This window comes from Manis pentadactyla, chromosome 4 (genome assembly GCF_030020395.1).
Source record: "Manis pentadactyla isolate mManPen7 chromosome 4, mManPen7.hap1, whole genome shotgun sequence".
NCBI classification, from domain to species: domain Eukaryota; kingdom Metazoa; phylum Chordata; class Mammalia; order Pholidota; family Manidae; genus Manis; species Manis pentadactyla.
Genome location: NC_080022.1, coordinates 23225569 through 23244525, shown reverse-complemented (window position 1 = coordinate 23244525; position 18957 = coordinate 23225569). Strand labels below are relative to the sequence as shown.

The 18957-nt window shown below is 36.4% G+C and overlaps 1 protein-coding gene and 2 non-coding genes across 17 annotated transcripts in view; all 3 read left to right on the top strand.

Moving 5' to 3' along the window:
- Nucleotides 1-18957, top strand: part of PUM1 (pumilio RNA binding family member 1) — a 142851-nt gene that overhangs the window by 91570 nt on the left and 32324 nt on the right. For 11 of the 15 annotated variants that reach the window (XM_036885137.2, XM_057499921.1, XM_036885150.2 and 8 more), the window contains 4 exons: nucleotides 4438-4576; nucleotides 7708-7851; nucleotides 8800-9096; nucleotides 10151-10387. In XM_036885137.2, the coding sequence (XP_036741032.2) occupies nucleotides 4438-4576; nucleotides 7708-7851; nucleotides 8800-9096; nucleotides 10151-10387 (817 nt within the window). The remainder of the gene's footprint in view (nucleotides 1-4437; nucleotides 4577-7707; nucleotides 7852-8799; nucleotides 9097-10150; nucleotides 10388-18957) is intronic. The other 4 variants (XM_036885147.2, XM_036885146.2, XM_036885145.2 and 1 more) reach the window with 2 other exon arrangements.
- LOC118912354 (U6 spliceosomal RNA) lies at nucleotides 684-794 on the top strand. The gene has a single exon (XR_005024777.1). It is a non-coding gene; the product is annotated as a U6 spliceosomal RNA (small nuclear RNA).
- LOC118912356 (small nucleolar RNA SNORD103/SNORD85) lies at nucleotides 4690-4767 on the top strand. Its single transcript, XR_005024779.1, has one exon. It is a non-coding gene; the product is annotated as a small nucleolar RNA SNORD103/SNORD85 (small nucleolar RNA).

Genomic DNA, 18957 nt, shown 5'->3' with positions numbered 1-18957 from the left:
GAGGAACACTGAGTGAGTGGGTGAGTTCCCTCTCGTGTGTGTTACTGAGTGCCTATTATGTATCAGATCCTTGGTCAGTATAACTAGGTGAGATCATGATATTACATACGAGAAAACTGCTGAGAGGACTGTCCAGTTAAGGGTACATAGTTAGCGAGTGACTGAGTATTCACACTGATAGTAAAATTTTCTTTCTGCTATACTGTAGCGTCCTTCTAAACAATTCCCACATCACTTCGGGCTCTCTTACAAGTAGCTTGCCGTGGGAGGTACTCGTTCTTCAGACTGCTTATTGATAACATCTGTTGAATTGGATATAAATCTTTAAACCTATTGTATTTGTTTTAACTGCTAGTAATAATAGCTTTTTAACTGAGTTGGTAAAGGATGTTTAGCTGCAAAACTTAAGTATGTCTTTTTATTTAAAACAGGCCATTTTCTTCTGCTTACTAGAATAACACCTATTTATTGCTGAACAGTGTGGTGAATTCGAAAACTCGAAAAAAAATCACTCTAAATCCTCATGTCAGAAAAAAAAACAATATCAATGTTTGGTATCTGTCATTCCAGCCTTATTATTTATTTAATTTCAAAATTAGAATTATGGTGTCCACATGATTTGGATCCTGTTTTTACACTTTTCCAAGTTATTTGATGTTCTTTTTAGTAACATTTACCAGCTAATGCTAGTAGCTTTGGCAGCACATATACTAAAAATTGTAACAACACAGAGAAGATCAGCATGACCCCTGCTCAAGGATGATAAGCAAATTAGAGAAGTGGTCCATATTAAAAAAAAAATACCAGCTATATTTAAATCCATCAGAGAGTATCCCATACTTTACTTTTTACCAGTTCGTTTTTATTTGATATTTAACTTAGCAATATTTTTGTGTTATAAATAAGGCTGATTAATATCCTTTATGTAAGTCCATGATTATTTCCGTGGAATAAATTCCTAGAAACAGACTTACTTTTTTGAGTAGATAAAATGAGTATTTAGGCCTTTTGATATGTGCTGCAAGTTAAGGCTGTCTTTTGAGGCAAAATAACCATGCTCATGTATGTACATAAGATTCAAACAATGGTCCTTTTTTTTTAATCAGTCTCACCAAGAGAGTGTTTAATTTTTTAGATCCCACAAAATTACAGGAAAAACACAGAGGTCTTAAAATTCTAGCTAGTTTATCCTGGTCAGTTTGTCAATAGTAAGGTGATTTTTTGGGAAGCTAATGTATGATTTTCTTTGCTATAGATACCATTCTAGTACCAGGTATATAAGGGATTTCAGCAGATAATTTGCTGACAGAAAGGGTGATCTCTGTTAATAAATTTCTTAATAGCTACTCTGTGGATAGTCAGTATTTGTGTGATCTTTGTTGTTGAATGGCTGCCAAATCATTGTGTATTTAAAAGACAAGTAATAACCATGTTTTAAAATTATCTCTAATAGAATGAACAAGAAAAATAGTAATAAGTAGTTCCTATTGAAAGCTTTCTGTTTAAAGCTAATGGCTCTGTATATGATTTCTGTTTACTTACTCTAATTCTGGTAGATTATATGACTTCCCATCATAAAATTAAGGAGATAGAATTTGTGTGCCCAAGGTAACACAGATAGTATATTTTTAAGATTTGAGAACAAGTGTGTACTTTCACAGCTTGACCTATTTTCTGATCATATTGTGATGTCTGGAGTTATAGAAGACCTGAGATTTGGTCTTTGTTCTGCTACTAACTGGTTGCAACTAGGGTAAGTTGTATAACCTCTCTAAATCTAGATGCCTTAGCTATAATATTGGCCTGATAATTATTTGCATTTTAGAGTTTTCTCACATCCGCAATTAGAAAACCTATTATGGAAAAACTGTTAGCATTACTCTTTAATAAACAGCCATATTTCAGTTCCAGTGTTATTTTTGCCAGTTTCTGCCTTTAGTTGTTTTAGGAAAATATGATTTTCTTGGTGAACTCCTTTGTCTTGGTCATGGAAATGAGAGGCCCTTTTAAAACTTTTTTTTTGGCCTTTACATTTTATCAGAAAGCATTTGTTATGTTCTAGGCACCCTAACTATTCCAAATCTAATTGTTGGATCTTTTGGTAGAGTCACTGACATTCCAGCCACTCCATCTTCCTTCTGATACCTTTTTCATCCTTCTCAAAGGTTCCTTCCACATATGATAAAAGTTTTTTCTTTTTCTATTTCAAGAAAAAATCCTGGGTGTTAGGCTGAATCCAACACAGGTAGTAAACTTGGTGGTGATTTGGTGTTGGATATTGTATTTTGAGGCAGAAGAGCTTTGAATGGCTTGTGAACTTCCTAGATTAGGGGGACTATATAGGTGATGATTCTGCCAAGCATCATGAACTACAGAAATACAGAAGTATGGATGATTATTAAAATATCCCCATTGAGCATGTTCTTGCTTATTAAGTATTGGTAGATTTCAAAAAGGTTTGTTTAAATCAGTACATTAAGTACCTTTGTAAAGAAATCTAAATTTGAGAGTTTTTGCATCATAAGACAGGTAGTAAACTAACTCCTAATCTAGTGTTTTACAAATATATATGCAGTCATTTTTACTGATTTTATTACATATTAAAATGTTACTTGTGAAATTTCATTAATTTGTTTCCGTAAAATCCAGACTTGACAGCTATTGATGAAATTGAAATACACAAACATTGGCAGCTGACTTAAGAACTTTGATTTATCAAGCACCATACAAGAAGGAAATAAGTTGCTCTTCTCAATTAAAACAGGACTCAATAGCTGGACTACCCCTGTCTTCAGGCACCTTGTACATTCCCCTGCCTCTGACCTTTCACAAAACCTCTAAGCAGACATAAACCTAGTTCATTATACCATGCAAAAATGCTGCTTTCATTTTTTTATTAGAATTTATTCTTGAACTATTAGTATTGCCATGTTTCTGTGCATGCTGTTAACTTTTCCTACAGTGAGAGATCTTCAGGGTTATAGGTTAGGCGTCTCCTATGTCTTGCCTCAAACACTTAGCCTGTGCACAATCTCCCTTGATTCTTCTATGTAGACTGAAGCACTCTTCAGTCTTACTAGATTCGTTAGGTCACAAACAGAAATAAATTGCCCAGTATTTTGATAGGAATTAGTTACTGGTTACTGATTATCTCTTGGTTGCAAGGTATTGTGCCTTGCAGACATTAATGATCCCAACAAACCTGGAACATCAGCGTTTATTCTCACCACTTTTACAAATAAGGAAGTAAGAAACTTCGGGTAAATTAAGTGTCTACACATCTGTTCCTGCCAGTATGTTCAGTGTAGTTCACTTTATGCCCACTTAATAAACATTTGATTGTTACTGATATTTCTCTTTAAACTTTTTATCAAATGGTACCCAGAATAATCTGTACCCAGGTTCTTGACCACATATCTTTTATGAATAGCAGAGTAGTAGTGAAAGTGATAAGAACATTACCTTTGAAAACATTGCAAAATGCATTATTTATAAACTTTGGTGATTTTAGCCTTGGTCTGTGGGTTTTGCATTTTTACTTGATTTGGGTTGTCTAGATCTTGTGGTCAGAATTCAGAATAGAATTCAAGAGGATTAAAAATTCAGAATTCAATAGGAGCATTCAGAATAAGAATGATTACCAGAATTTTGATACTATGTTTCATTAATAAAAAGTAGATCCTTTATCACAGTGGCAGAACTGGTATTCTGCACTGAAATGTCAGTGTTCTTGACTAATACTCATCTCCATTTAGATTGCTGTATGTTGTGGAATTTATGAGAGGAGAAATAGAAACAGGTCAGAAGCCTCCTAAATCAAATCTGGTGAGCTCATTTGGGGCCATTTGGGCCTTGATGAATGGGAATAGTGTTACAGGGTAGAGAAAATGTTCTCATATTCCATAAAGAAAATACAACTTCTTTTTGTGTTTTTTCTTTTAGACACAGATATTTCAACTTAATTATGTGGGTACATTACCTCTTCATCCTTTCTAAACTCCCTTCCCCACTCCATTGTATTCTTTCTTCTTCACTCACTTTTTGTCAGAGCAATGACAGAATATTATAGAGTTACTTTTTATTGTCTGTCTGTTCACTAGAACACAAGCTCCAAGAGGGCTGAAGCTTTGTTCATCCTAGTACCTGCCAGATGGTAGGCATTAAGTATTTGATTAATGAATGAGTCATCACTTTTATATGCTTTTGGCTGCTTCCAAAGGTAGTATGTTTAAAACAAGAGTGGTAGAATGAGATATCGCTATATGAAATGTTGCTTATTGAATTTATATCCTAACAGCCATGCCATATAAAAACCATTATAGGAAAAGTAGTTTATGACCATCAATTTTTATTTAAAAGTCAACCCGACTTAAGCACATTGTGGGTCTTAGATATTTCTAATGAGAAGAAAGTGGTTGATTTATTTCTATCTCCCAGGTTCTCCGTGGAGGAGCCAGTCAGCGTCCTTTGACCCCAAATCAGAACCAGCAGGGGCAGCAAACAGATCCACTAGTGGCAGCTGCAGCAGTGAATTCTGCCCTTGCCTTTGGACAAGGACTGGCTGCAGGCATGCCAGGTGAGGCTGCATGGTTGTTCCTAATACTTTGAGAAAGAAAAATTCTGCTTGTTGGAGGGGATTCAGAGAGCAGGAATTACTTTCAGCTTGCTTATACTTGTCATGATTTGGGGACTGGCAAGGAAGACATACACTTGCCCTCACTTAGACCATAGTTCGTTGATGAGAGCACCTAATTGTTCTGAGCCAGTCTTACTCGTACATATCGGGGATTGTACATAAAGCTTGGAATATGCTATTTTCATTTGATAATGATCTATTTTCTCCCTCAGGATTAGGGATTGAAGGAGTGGTCAAGCTATTGCAACATCACACCAAGGCTTTAGTCTTTACACTGATGTCTTTGAATAGTATTGTTAGGAAGAAATTCCTCATATTCTTTGATGGGGTCATCCCTTACATTTCTAGGGTTTCTTCCAAACCAATAGTAGAGGTGCTTTGTAACTGCTTAGCTATGATTGATACACACAAACACACACATATCTTGAATACATTTTATTCTTGGCTCATTATCGCCTAGTCCTATTCTTTGCATGGGTTAGATGTAGTTGAGGTTCTTCCTTAGACACAGGTCCTTGTGAGACCTCAGCATAAGTTTATGGATTTTCACTGACCATGGATCATAGCCAAATTAACTGATCTGTTTATGAATTCACTGAGTAACTTTAACTTGAATCATATCTGTTTTGTTAGCTACTAAGCATTTGTGTTTTATTAGGAAGTTACCTGTAATTTTTCCAATGACTCAGTAGGATTTGGAGATGCTGTCTCATATGATATTAAAAAATCGTGTTCATTGAAACCCGTCTATGCTTTTGCTGCTAACTTGCAGGATATTTGTGCTTAGACTATTACGTAGTATGAAAGTACTATGATTGTTGTAATGAATTATACCTGCTGTTACTTGTGTGGACAAGAAGACAAAATATTGTCAGTATCTAAGTGAAAGACCTATACCCTGAAAACTACAAGACACTCTTAAAAGAAATTAAAGAGGACACTAATAAATGGAAATTCATCCCATGCTCTGGGTAGGAAGAATTAATATTGTCAAAATGGCTATCCTGCCTAAAGCAATCTACATCTTCAATGCAATCCCTATCAAAATACCGACAGCATTCTTCAACGAACTGGAACAAATAGTTCTAAAATTCATATGGAATCACAAAAGACCCCAAATAGCCAAAGCAATACTGAGAAGGAAGAATAAAGCAGGGGGCATCTCGCTTCCCAACTTCAAGCTCTACTACAAAGCCATAGTAATTAAGACAATTTGGTACTGGCACAAGAACAGACCCATAGACCAGTGAAACAGAATAGAGAGTCCAGATATTAACTCAAGCATATATAGTCAATTAATATATGAAAAAGGAGCCATGAATATACAATGGGGAAATGACAGCCTCTTTAACAGCTGGTGTTGGCAAAACTGGACAGCTACATCTAAGAGAATGAAACTGGATCACTGTCTAACTCCATACACAAAAATAAACTCAAAATGGCTCAAAGACCTGAATGTAAGTCATGAAACCATAAAACTCTTAGAAGACAACACAGGCAAAACTCTTAAATATAAACATGAGCAAATTCTTCATGAACATATCTTGGCAAGGGAAACAAAAGCAAAAATGAACAAGTGGGACTATATCAAACTAAAAAGCTTCTGTATAGCAAAGGACACCATCAGTAAAACAAAAAGGCATCCTACAGTATGGGAGAATATCTTCATAAATGACAGATCCGATAAGGGGTTGACATCCAAATTACATAAAGAGCTCATGCGCCTCAACAAACAAAAAGCAAATAATCCAGTTAAAAATGGGCAGAGGATCTGAACAGATGCTTCTCCAAAGAAAAAATTCACATGGCCAACAGGCACATGAAAAGATGCTCCACATCTCTAATCATCAGAGAAATGCAAATTAAAACCACTATGAGATATCACCTCACACCAGTTAGGATGGCCACCATCCAAAAGACAAAAAACAACAAATGTTGGTGACGATGTGGAGAAAGGGGAACCCTCCTACACTGCTGGTGGGAATGTAAATTTATGCAACCACTGTGGAAAGCAGTATGGAGGTTCCTCAAAAAACTCATAACAGAAATACCATTTGACCCAGGAATTCCACTCCTAGGAATTTGCCCTAAGAATGCAGGAGTCCACTTTGGAAAAGACATATGACCCCTATGTTTATTGCAGCACTATTTACAATAGCGAAAAATGGAAGCAACCTAAGTGTCCATCAGTAGCTGAATGGATAAAGAAGAGGTGGTACATATACACAATGGAATATTATTCAGCCATAAGAAGAAAACAAATCCTACCATTTGCAACAACATGGATGGAGCTAGAGGGTATTATGCTCAGTGAAATAAGCCAGGTGGAGAAAGACAAGTATCAAATGTTTTCACTCATCTGTGGAGTATAAGAACAAAGAAAAAACTGAATGAACAAAATAGCAGCAGACTCACAGAACCCAAGAATGGACTAACAGTTACCAAAGAGAAAGGGACTGGGGAAGATGGGTGGGAAGGGAGGGATAAGGGGAATAAGGGGCATTATGATTAGCACACATAATGTAGTGGGGGGCACAGGAAAGGCAGTATAGCACAGAGAAGACAAGTAGTGACTCTACAGCATCTTACTATGCTGATGGACAGTGACTGTAATGGGGTATGTGGTGGGGACTTGATAATGGGGGGAATCTAGTAACCACAATGTTGCTCATGTAATTGTATATTAATGATAACAAAATAAAAAAAATTGTCAGTGTATGATTGCTGGTGATATGCCTTGGTTAGCACTTTGGAGAGCACAGGTTTTTCCTCATCCTTCCAAATTCCCATTCTAGCACTTAGTGGATGGTAAAAAACACTGCTCCTTATTGCACCAGATACCATCTTTTAATCTTCACAAGAATTGTACGAGGCAGGTGTTGGTATTATCTTTGCTTTACACATGAGGAAATGGCTACCCAGAGATTCAGGGTTATATGGCTAACTGGTGAAGCCAGGTAAATAAATCTACATCTGTCCCCAAAGCTGAGTTGTGATTATTCATAATATGCTCGTGCCCAGAGGACATTTTTGGTTTCATATGTATTTACATGTTGGTTTGATATTCTCAGGTTATCCAGTTTTGGCTCCTGCTGCTTACTATGACCAAACTGGTGCTCTTGTCGTGAATGCTGGAGCAAGAAATGGTCTTGGAGCTCCTGTTCGACTGGTAGCTCCTGCCCCAGTCATCATTAGTTCCTCAGCCGCACAAGCAGGTGAGCTTATATTTAATGGACTCATGTCAGAGATGTAAAAGGGGTGGTGGATGGTATTCCTAAAAATATGTTCAAGTAAACTTTATATGACAAATCTCAGTATAGCAATTCTACCTTGTGATACTTCAGAGAGAGAATCAGAAGCAGCAAGTGACCTTGATAGATTCTGATTCTGTTGACAACATGTACCAGCTGGTTAGCAGCAAAGACCTGCTCCACTGTGAACATAGAAAGTTGGATTACTCACACAGAATGGCACTGTTAGCCGAAGTCCAAGGCTAATTACACAGAAACCCATGTCATTGTTTTAACATAATGTGTTTTTTTTGGCGTGTGTGTTATTTTGGTGCGTTGGGTGCAGGGATGGAGGTAGTGGAAGGGGATGGTGAGAAGTACAGTACAATAAATTTTCGTGGGGGCAGGAATAGGTTTTTATTTTAAGCTGTATGTATGTGTGTATAAACATGTATGTCTATATATACATATATGTATTTTTTTCCTCTTTCAATTAGGAATAGTGGTGAGAACATCTAGAAGAGAGCAGTATGCTTAAGTATCTTAGGAATTTTGAAGCCTTAGTATGTGGTTGGCAGTGGTTCTGGGAAGATGTCCTTAATATAGATATTTGTACAATCTGAGATTTTACGAAGTAGTTATATTTAAAATGGGTACATTTGATATCTGTACCTGTTTTAAACAAGAGATTCTTCAAAGCTACCAACATAGTGAATTTGACTCCAGTGGTATTTTAACTTCAAATTGAAAATAGCAATAGAAAGTAGAAGCTTCAGATGAAGGAATGAAAGAGATTTGTATAGTTCTTTGCAAGGTTTGTGTCTGCTCTGAAAAGATAGGGCTGCATTAAAAGGTTTTCAAAAGGATAACAACGTAGTTCGGAAATGTGGCCAATCCCTTTCATAGCCAAATGGTTTGCTTTCTTCTTCATAGCTGTTGCAGCGGCCGCAGCTTCAGCAAATGGAGCAGCCGGTGGTCTTGCTGGAACAACAAATGGACCATTTCGCCCTTTAGGAACCCAGCAGCCTCAGCCCCAGCCCCAGCAGCAGCCCAATAACAGCCTGGCATCCAGCTCTTTCTATGGCAACAACTCTCTGAGCAGCAATTCGCAGAGCAGCTCCCTCTTCTCCCAGGGCTCTGCCCAGCCTGCCAGCACATCCTTGGGATTTGGAAGTAGCAGTTCTCTCGGCGCCACCCTGGGATCAGCTCTTGGAGGGTTTGGAACAGCAGGTAGAAATCAGACTGATGTGCTGTTAAACTGTTTTTAATTATTTTTACAATCTTTATGGAACACTGATAAGTCATGGAACCCTGGGCAGATACCCCAGGCAGATCTGGGCTGAACCCCATGGGAATTCAGCCACCCACATATCTTTGAGATGATGGACTATTAATATTAAAATGAAGTTATACAGTTGGGGCCTACTTCAGTTCTATATTCATGTTGCTACTTATTTATACTCACATAGTCGATTTGTTTCAGGGATTAAAAAACCAGGGAGATTTTTGCAGATTTTGGGAAGAATGTAGAGGGAAGTACAGAAATGTGGATGTTAAAAACTGCAGGAGGAGGACTGACTTATCAAGGACCTCAGGGGAATGAACTCCATAATCTGCAGTCCTTAGTCATTTTCTTCAGTCTTTTGAGAAGAATTAAGGTGGATAATCATAGAAACGTGAAAGCAAAGAAATTAGATCAAGATACTTTATGTTTTGATGGGAGAAATAAGCAGGAAAGTAGTAAGGTAAACATGGGATAATTGCAGTGTTTGTAAAACAATGTGATTTGAAAACAGAAGGGCATGTTTGAGAGAAAATATCTTAAATTGGAATTGGGGGTTAGTAATAACTCTTGATTGAATCCGTCTTGTGTAGCGGGTGGGGTGATACCCCATTTACAAATCTTTTTTTCTGTACTCCATTTTTCTATTACAACTTTTGGGTTGATGAAAGGCATTCTTTCTAGCCCATTTTCTTTCACCTTTTCCATAGCTTATGTGGCCATCAGAGCTTTTTAATCCACCCCCACCCCATAATGTGTGACACAGAAGGAAGGTAAATTAGCAAAAGTGTGATGGTTTGAACAAAAGTTTCATGTTAACGTGAGCCATGTCCTCTTTATTACTTTATCTGCCCCTAGAATTGCCACATGAACAGTTAGCTGTCTCTGCTGATAAATTTGCGGTGGTAAGGAGTCTGGATCAAAGTGTTAGGAACAGGTCACTAGGCTTGTTCTTCGAAGAACAGGCCTGTTCTTATCTGCATTGTTTTAATTCCATTTTAGTTGCAAACTCCAACACTGGCAGTGGCTCCCGCCGTGACTCCCTGACTGGCAGCAGTGACCTTTATAAGAGGACATCGAGCAGCTTGACCCCCATTGGACACAGTTTTTATAACGGCCTTAGCTTTTCCTCCTCTCCTGGACCCGTGGGCATGCCTCTCCCTAGTCAGGGACCAGGACATTCACAGACACCACCTCCTTCCCTCTCTTCACATGGATCCTCTTCAAGCTTAAACCTGGGTAAGAACCATTACTCTACCACCACCTTGAACTCTAGAATCTTGCCACTGATGACATTAGAAGTACTTTGCATAAGCAAAGGACAGTCCCTTTATCCTAAAAGTTTCCTGGGTATTTTATGCCTTCCTTAAGTACCTCATATTATTTAGGCTGTACCTAGATAGCATAGCAGTTTTGAATTTATTAAAGTTTGGGTGCATCCCCTATATATGCACTTCAGCTTTAGTATGAACATCTTTTTCTTTGGCTACATATGTGAGTCTTTTATTATAAACACAGTACAGATGCATTTTAAGTAAATCTGGGGAACACTGACATAGAGAAAAAGAATGTATGTTCACTTAGTATCACCACTGACATATCACCCCAATTAATATTTTGCCTTATTTTTCAGACCCCCCCCACCATGTATACATTTAATATCCCAATTTTTCACATAAAGCATTTTATTTTAAAAATTTTGCTAGATTCCTAAAAAATACTTTGTGTATACATTATTAAAGTATCATAGTATGTGAAAAAGTATAGACATGTATTTCCCAGTTCTATGTTTAGGTTGTATGTATGGTATTTTTTTAATGTTACTATCTAGATCCTAGAAAATGAGGGAAAAGAGGATTCTAAGTATTGTAAAAATGAAGAGAAACTTGTATTAACACTTTGGGTAGCAAATTTCTAAATCGTTCAAGATTTAAGAGATGGTGCATACTCCCTTTCCCCAGTTATTTATTGAGTTTGGATTTTGAAGTACTGATAGGTTTTTTAAATGGGGAAAGTTGAGGCATTGAAGCAAAGTGACCATGTAATTTGTTATGCTACCCAGGACACTTGAGAGTAAGTGGGGGTGCTGTTAATAACTACTCTGTGATGACAGGCCTACATTAGGACGGTCCCAGGAAAAGTCATCATGTATGGCTGCTTTGTCTACAAGATTCTGTTTTTCCTTCTTGCTTTCTTTTTTAATCCTCTTATTATTATTATTACTGTTTTTAAGATTAAGACTTTTTTTGTTAGGAATAGTTTTAGGTTCATAGCAAAATTGAGAGGAAAGTACAGAGATTTCCCCTGTACCCTCTGCCCCACACATGTATCTCTTTCCCGATTATCAGTATTCCTCACCAGAGTAATACCCTTTGTTGCATCCGAGGAACCTACATTGACACATTCTGACATTTATAGTTTATGTAGAATTTTTTCAGTTTTTAACCAGCAAGATTAAAAGTGGCTTCATAGACTCAGAAATGAGGACTAATTTGGAAAGATAAAAATCAGAAAAAGTTGTGAAGTGGATAGGATAATATAGTTACTATTCTAGAACAAAGAGTGCTATCTTTGAGTTTGAGAGATGAGTTTTAAGGCAAAACATATACATATTTGTATATGTGTGTATCCTGAAATTTCACATGGTAAGAACTATAGTTGTAGAACTCATCATCTCAGGTTATATATGGACATTACTATAGAAAAGTTGTAGATATTCCAGATTGGTAAAATCTGTATTGGATAGATAAGGGAATGATGTACATTGCACAATACAATAGTGTTTGCTACTGACAGGTTGCCTGGCTTTGAAGTTATTGCAAAATTATGAGGGTATATAAAACTCCCAGTTTAGAATGTAGGTGGAAGGAACTAACATATTTTAAGCATTTATTACCAACTGCTATTTTTGGGTGCTGTACATACAACTCTGGAAGGTATAGGTATAATGCCCATGATAAAGAAATGAGAAAACTGACTTAAATATCTTGCCTAGATCTTCATATATCTGAAAGATACAGAGTCAGCCCTTTTTGGCTCCAGAGTATTGCAATGTCAGTATATATGCTGTCACATGATGTGCCCAGTATATCTTTAATCCAATGCATTATCAGATCCAGAAATCTTACCTTTAAATTTCTTGGTTTAAACATTTAAACTGTGTCAGGCTCATACCAAGCACTAAACAAACTAAATCTGCAAACATTCTTTGTAAAGAGCCAGATAGCAAATATTTTAGACTCGTAGGTCAGATGGTCTCCACAGTGAATATTCAGCTTTTCTGTTGAAGTGGGAAAGTAGTCCACTGACAAACCATAAATGAATGTGCACCTTCTTCCGATAAAACTTTATTTATAAAAACAGGTGGCAGGCCAGATTTGTCCTGTGGACTGTAGCTTGTCAACCTCTGACTAAATGCTGTGGCTCTTGGTGTTTGAAAATGGAGCTGGAAACATTATTTGCATGCATGGTGCCTTTCCTCTTTCCAATATACCAGTAATTTAATGAAATACTTCATAATTCATGTTTCCCCTGTGTAGTAGGAAATAACCATTGGTGTGAGTTATTTCCTATTTTAATGGTTCTTACTGTCTGCTTAGTTTGTTAACGTACCTTCCCTTTTAAAAAAGATTTGCCTCGTTTAAGCAATTGAATTGTATGTATTTGCATTGGATTTCCATTGGTACATGTACTATGCAAATCATACCTGTCACTCCTGAGGAACTTTGTATCTTGATAGGTAGAACTTTGTCTCAGCTTAGTTAGTTTCCTTGAGAAAAGGGTTCTTGTTTGCTTTAGTTTTAGAGAAAATAGAGGTGTGGTAATTTGTTTCTAACAGTGTCCATATAAATCCTTAACATTTTGGTGCAAGAAGCTTAACATTTTTTTGCCAAATGCATACTGGGCCACACCTGATATAGCTTCTACTATTAATACTACTTCATTACTGCCACACCATCAACTCCTGGGTCACTAACAATTATACTACGCATTTGTTCATTGTATTCATTCATTGTGTTAAATACTCAAATAACTATTCTCTAAAGGGAAACTTAAACTCAGCATGATGTAATGACTTTCATAATCCACACAAGTAAGTTTTGGAACACACATTTCAGCTTATCTCTTATTATCCCAGATATATTATCTAATATTAAATATTGGAATATTTTTATACCCCAAACATGACCAGTTATAATTAATCCTCATTCACACCCTTAGCCCCAATCAACCACTGATGTAATTTCTGTTTTCTCAAAATTTGCCTTTTCTGAACATTTCATATAAATGGAACCATACAGTATGTGATCTCTTTTGTGTGGATTTTTTCTTTCTCATGTTTTTGAGATTTCATCCATGATGTAATATGTGTCAGTAGTTTGTCCCATTTTATTGCTGAATTGTCTTCCATTTTATGTATATTTAACACATTTTGTCTAACCACTCACAGTTGAAAGAAGTTTGTTGGTTACTGTTTTTGACTATTAGAAATAATGCTGCTGTGAACATTTGCATGCAAGTCTTTTCTGTGGCACATTTTAATTTCTTCAGTAGTAGAATTGCTGAATTATACGTTATTTTATGTTAAACTTTTTGAGGAACTGCCCAACTTTTTCAAGTTGGTACACCATTTTACATTCCCACCAGCAGTGTATGAGGACTATAATTTCTCTACATCCTCACTAATATTTGTTCTTCCTTGTCTTAATATAGCTATTCTAATGGGTATGAAATGGTATGTCATTCTTGTTTCAATTTCCATTTCCCTAATGACTAATGATGTTGAGCATCATGTCATGTGTTTATTAACCATTTGTATATCTTTTGTGACTTGTCTGCTCATATTTTTGCCCATTTTTTTGGGTTATTTGTCTTATTTTGAGTCGTAAGGTTTTTTTTCATGTATTCTGGATACAAGTCCTTCATCAGGTATGTTTTGCATATATTTTCTTCTGGTTATTTGCTTATCCTTTTTTAAGTGGCATCTTTTGAAGTGCAATAGTTCTTAATTTTGATGATGTTTGGTTTATCCTGCTTTCTGGTATGGAAATCTTTGCTCTGTTCTTAAAGATTTTCTCCTGTATTTTGTTCTAAAAGTTTTATTGTTTTAGCTCTTAGATTTAAGTCTGTGATCCATTCTGAGTTAAATTAACTTTGTGTATCATCTGAGGTGATGGTTCATTTTTTTTTTTTTTTAGATAATTATTTTTTATTGAAGGGTAGTTGACACACAGTATTACATTAGTTTCAGGTGTACAACACAGTGATTCAACATTTATATACATGATAATTCTAGGTACCAGCTATCACCATACCAAGTTGTTACAATATTTTGACTATATTCCTTATGCTATACATTACATCCCGGTTACTTATTTATTTTACAATTGGAAGTGTGTGTGTATATATATATATATATTTTCTTTTCTTTTTTTTTTTTTTTTTTGAGAGGGCATCTCTCATATTTATTGATCAAATGGTTGTTAACAACAATAAAATTCTGTATAGGGGGGTCAATGCTAAGTGCACAATCATTATTAATCCACCCCAAGCCTAATTTTCGTCAGTCTCCAGTCTTCTGAAGCATAACAAACAAGTTCTTACATGGAGAACAAATTCTTACATAGTGAATAAGTTACATGGTGAACATTACAAGGGCAGTCATCACAGAAGCTTTCGGTTTTGCTCATGCATTATGAACTATAAACAGTCAGTTCAAATATGAATACTCATTTGATTTTAATACTTGATTTATATGTGGATACCACATTTCTCTCTTTATTATTATTATTTTTAATAAAATGCTGAAGTGGTAGGTAGATACAAGATAAAGGTAGAAAACATAGTTTAGTGTTGTAAGAGAGCAAATGTAGATGATCAGGTGTGTGCCTGTAGACTATGTGTTAATTCGAGCTAGACAAGGGCAATAAAACATCCACATATGCAGAAGATTTCTCTCAGAACAGGGCGGGTGAGGTTCTAAGCCTCACCTCTGTTGATCCCCAGTTTCTCACCTGATGGCCCCCCTGCGACTGTGCCTGTCTTAGGTTGTTCCTCCCTTGAGGAATCTTACCCGTCTCTGGCTAACCAGTCATCTTCCGGGGCCATACAGGGAAATGTGAAGTTGGTAAGTGAGAGAGAAGCCTTATTGTTTGAAAAAGTTAGCTTTTTACTTCTTTGCATATTTATGCCCTGTGGCTTCTATGCCCAGCATTTGTCTTGAGGTGTCTTTACCACTTGGAAGAATTATGATACTCGGTAAATTCGATATGAGGCATGAATTCTATTTAAGGGTTGTAATTAGGAAGGATGGTTTATTTTTTGCATGCACCATTTTCCCCACCAAAGTTTTAAAAATTTCATAGAATAGACCTTACACTCCTTTGTTAAATTTTTTCCTACATATTTAACTTTTTTTTTTTTTTTAGCTATCGTGAATGCAAACTATTTTCTAGTTTTGTTTTTGGATTATTGCTTGTTTGTAGAAAAACAATTTTTTTGTGTATTCTGCAGAATTCTTGTACTTACCTAATAGTTTTGGATGGATTTCTTAGGATTCTCTCTGTCAGATCATATCACCTGCAAATAAAGACAGTTTTCCAGTCTGGTTGCCTTTTATTTTTCTAGCCTGATTGCACTGGCTAAAACTGGAACTTAACAGTACTGTATTAAGTAGAAGAGAGGAGAACACATATCCTTGCCCTCCCTGTTCCTGATCTTGAAGATAAAGTGTTCCTCTTTTAAATGTGATCTCTGTAGGCTTTTCATAGACTCCCTGTATCAGGTTAAGTTCCTTTTTATTCCAAATTTGCAAGTTTGTCAAAAAAGTGTTTTGGATTTTGTTATATACTTTCTTTGTTTATTAATATCATGTGGTTTTATTCTTTATTCTATGAATATGTGTATAGTAGGTATATAACAATATGTACATTATTGTTCTATGATTATGTTACATTCATTGTTTTTTGCGGGGGTAGGGGGTGTTAATCCAACCTTGCATTCCAGGGATAAACTCCACTTGATCACGTTGGGTTTGGCTTGTTAAAATTTTTGTTAAATATTTTTGCATCTATATTCAGAAAGGTATCTGTCATTTTCCTTTCTTGTAATGTCTTTGTTTGATTTGTTGAACCTGGTGATACTGACCTGATAACGTAGGTTGGGAAATGTGCTACCCCCTCTCTATTTTCTGGGGGAGTTTGTCAACAGTGAAGCCGTCCTGCTGGATATTGACTTTTGGGAACTTTTTAGTTACTAGTTCAATTTTTTATGTCTTATAGATTCAGATTTTCCATTTCTTTTTGAGTCAGTTTTGTTAATTTGTGACTTTCTAGGAATTTGCCGATTTCATCTACGCTGTCAAATTTGTTGGCATAGGTAGTACTTTTTTAAAAAGTAAAATCTTACTTCCACTTTCTCTCAATCTCTCCCTCCCATTTCTCCCATACATAAATACACACACATGCACGTGCATGTTTAATAATACAAATAAATTTTTTATAACCCTGAGCAAGACATATGTTGTATTTATTTTATTTCGCTTAAGTATGTGTTATATTTCTCAGTTGAAAAGTATTGTTTTCACAATTATTGATACTATTATTAACTAGATCTATAATCCTTTTTTATGGTTTGTAGTGGATTAATTTAAGCCTTTAGGCTCTCCCCTATGCCTAAAGCATCCATCTCTAATGAATTACATTTCCTATGTCAGTAAGATAAAGAGGAAGGTATGTGAATCTCCAAAAGATCTGGTTCTTACCTTAATGGTTTCATGTCCTGCCTACGCACAAATGCTCCGTCCTACATCCACCCACTCCTCATTTCCTGAGATGCTTCTTCATTATTAACAATTTTCCTATAATCCCCAGATTGTGCTATTTAAAAACTCTAAGCAGATATACTTTATTACTTTTAAAAAAAATTTTGGTATCATTAATCTACAATTACATGAAGAACATTATGTTCACTAGGCTCCCCCCCTCACCAAGTCCCCCCCACATACCCATTCACAGTCACTGTCCATCAACATAGTAAGATGCTCTAAAATCACTACGTGTCTTCTCTGTGTTGCACAGCCCTCCCCGTGCTCCCCATGCACTATACATGTTAATCGTAATGCCCCCTTTCTTTTTTCCCACCCTTATCCCTCCCTTCCCACCTGTCCTCCCCAGTCCCTTTCCCTTTGGTAACTGTTAGTCCATTCTTGGGTTCTGTGCTTCTGCTGCTGTTTTGTTCCTTCAGTTTTCTTTTGTTCTTATACTCCACATATGAGTGAAATCATTTGGTACTTGTCTTTCTCCGCCTGGCTTATTTCACTGAGCATAATACCCTCTAGCTCCATCCATGTTGTTGCAAATGGTAGGTTCTGTTTTTTTCTTATAGCTGAGTAATATTCCATTGTGTATATGTACCACATCTTCTTTATCCATTCATCTACTGATGGACATTAGGTTGCTTCCATATCTTGGCTATTGTAAATAGTGCAGTGATAAACATAGGGGTGCATCTGTCTTTTTCAAACTGGAGTGCTGCATTCTTAGGGTAAATTCCTAGAAGAGGAATTCCTGGGTCAAATGGTATTTCTATTTTGAGCATTTTGAGGAACCTCCATACTGCTTTCCACAATGGTTCAACTAATTTACATTCCCACCAGCAGTGTAGGAGGGTTCCCCTTTCTCCACAACCTCACCAACATTTGTTGTTGTTTGTCTTTTGGATGGTAGCCATCCTTACTGGTGTGAGATGATATCTCATTGTGGTTTTAATTTGCATTTCTCTGATGACAAGCGATGTGGAGCATCTTTTCATGTGTCTGTTGGCCATCTGAATTTCTTCTTTAGAGAACTGTTTATTCAGCTCCTCTGCCCATTTTTTAAATGGATTATTTGCTTTTTGTTTGTTGAGGTGTGTGAGCTCTTTATATATTTAGGATGTCAACCCTTTGTCGGATCTGTCATTTATGAATATATTCTCCCATATTTTGTTCTATTGATGGTGTCCTTTGCTGTACAGAAGCTTTTCAGCTTGATATAATCCCATTTGTTCATTTTTGCTTTTGTTTCCCTTGCCCGGGGAGATAAGTTCAAGAAGAGGTCACTCATGTTTATGTCCATGAGATTTTTGCCTATGTTGTTTTCTAAGAGTTTATTAGGTTTCGTGACTTACATTCAAGTCTTTGATCCATTTCGAATTTACGTTTGTGTATGGGGTTAGACAGTGATCCAGTTTCATTCTCTTACATGTAGCTGTCCAGTTTTGCCAGCACCATCTGTTGAAGAGACTGTCATTTCCCCATTGTATGTCCATGGCCCCTTTATCGAATATGAGGTGACCATATATGATTGGGTTAATGTTTGGAGTCTCTGTTCTGTTCCATTGGTCTGTGACTCTGTTCTTGTGCCAGTACCAAATTGTCTTGATTACTGTGGCTTTGTAGTAGTGCTTGAAGTTGGGGAATGAGATTCCCCCCCTGCTTTATTCTTCCTTCTCAGTATTGCTTTGGCTATTTGGGGTCTTTGGTGTTTCCATATGAATTTTTGAACTATTTGTTCCAGTTCATTGAAGAATGCTGTTGGTAATTTGATAGGGATTGCATATAATCTGTATATTGCTTTGGGCAGGATGGCCATTTTGATGATATTAATTCTTCCTAGCCAGGAGCATGGGATGAGTTTCCATTTGTTAGTGACCTCTTTAATTTCTCTTAAGAGTGTCTTATAGTTTTCAGAGTATAGGTCTTTCACTTCTTTGGTTAGGTTTATTCCTAGGTATTTTATTCTTTTTGATGCTATTGTGAATGGAATTGT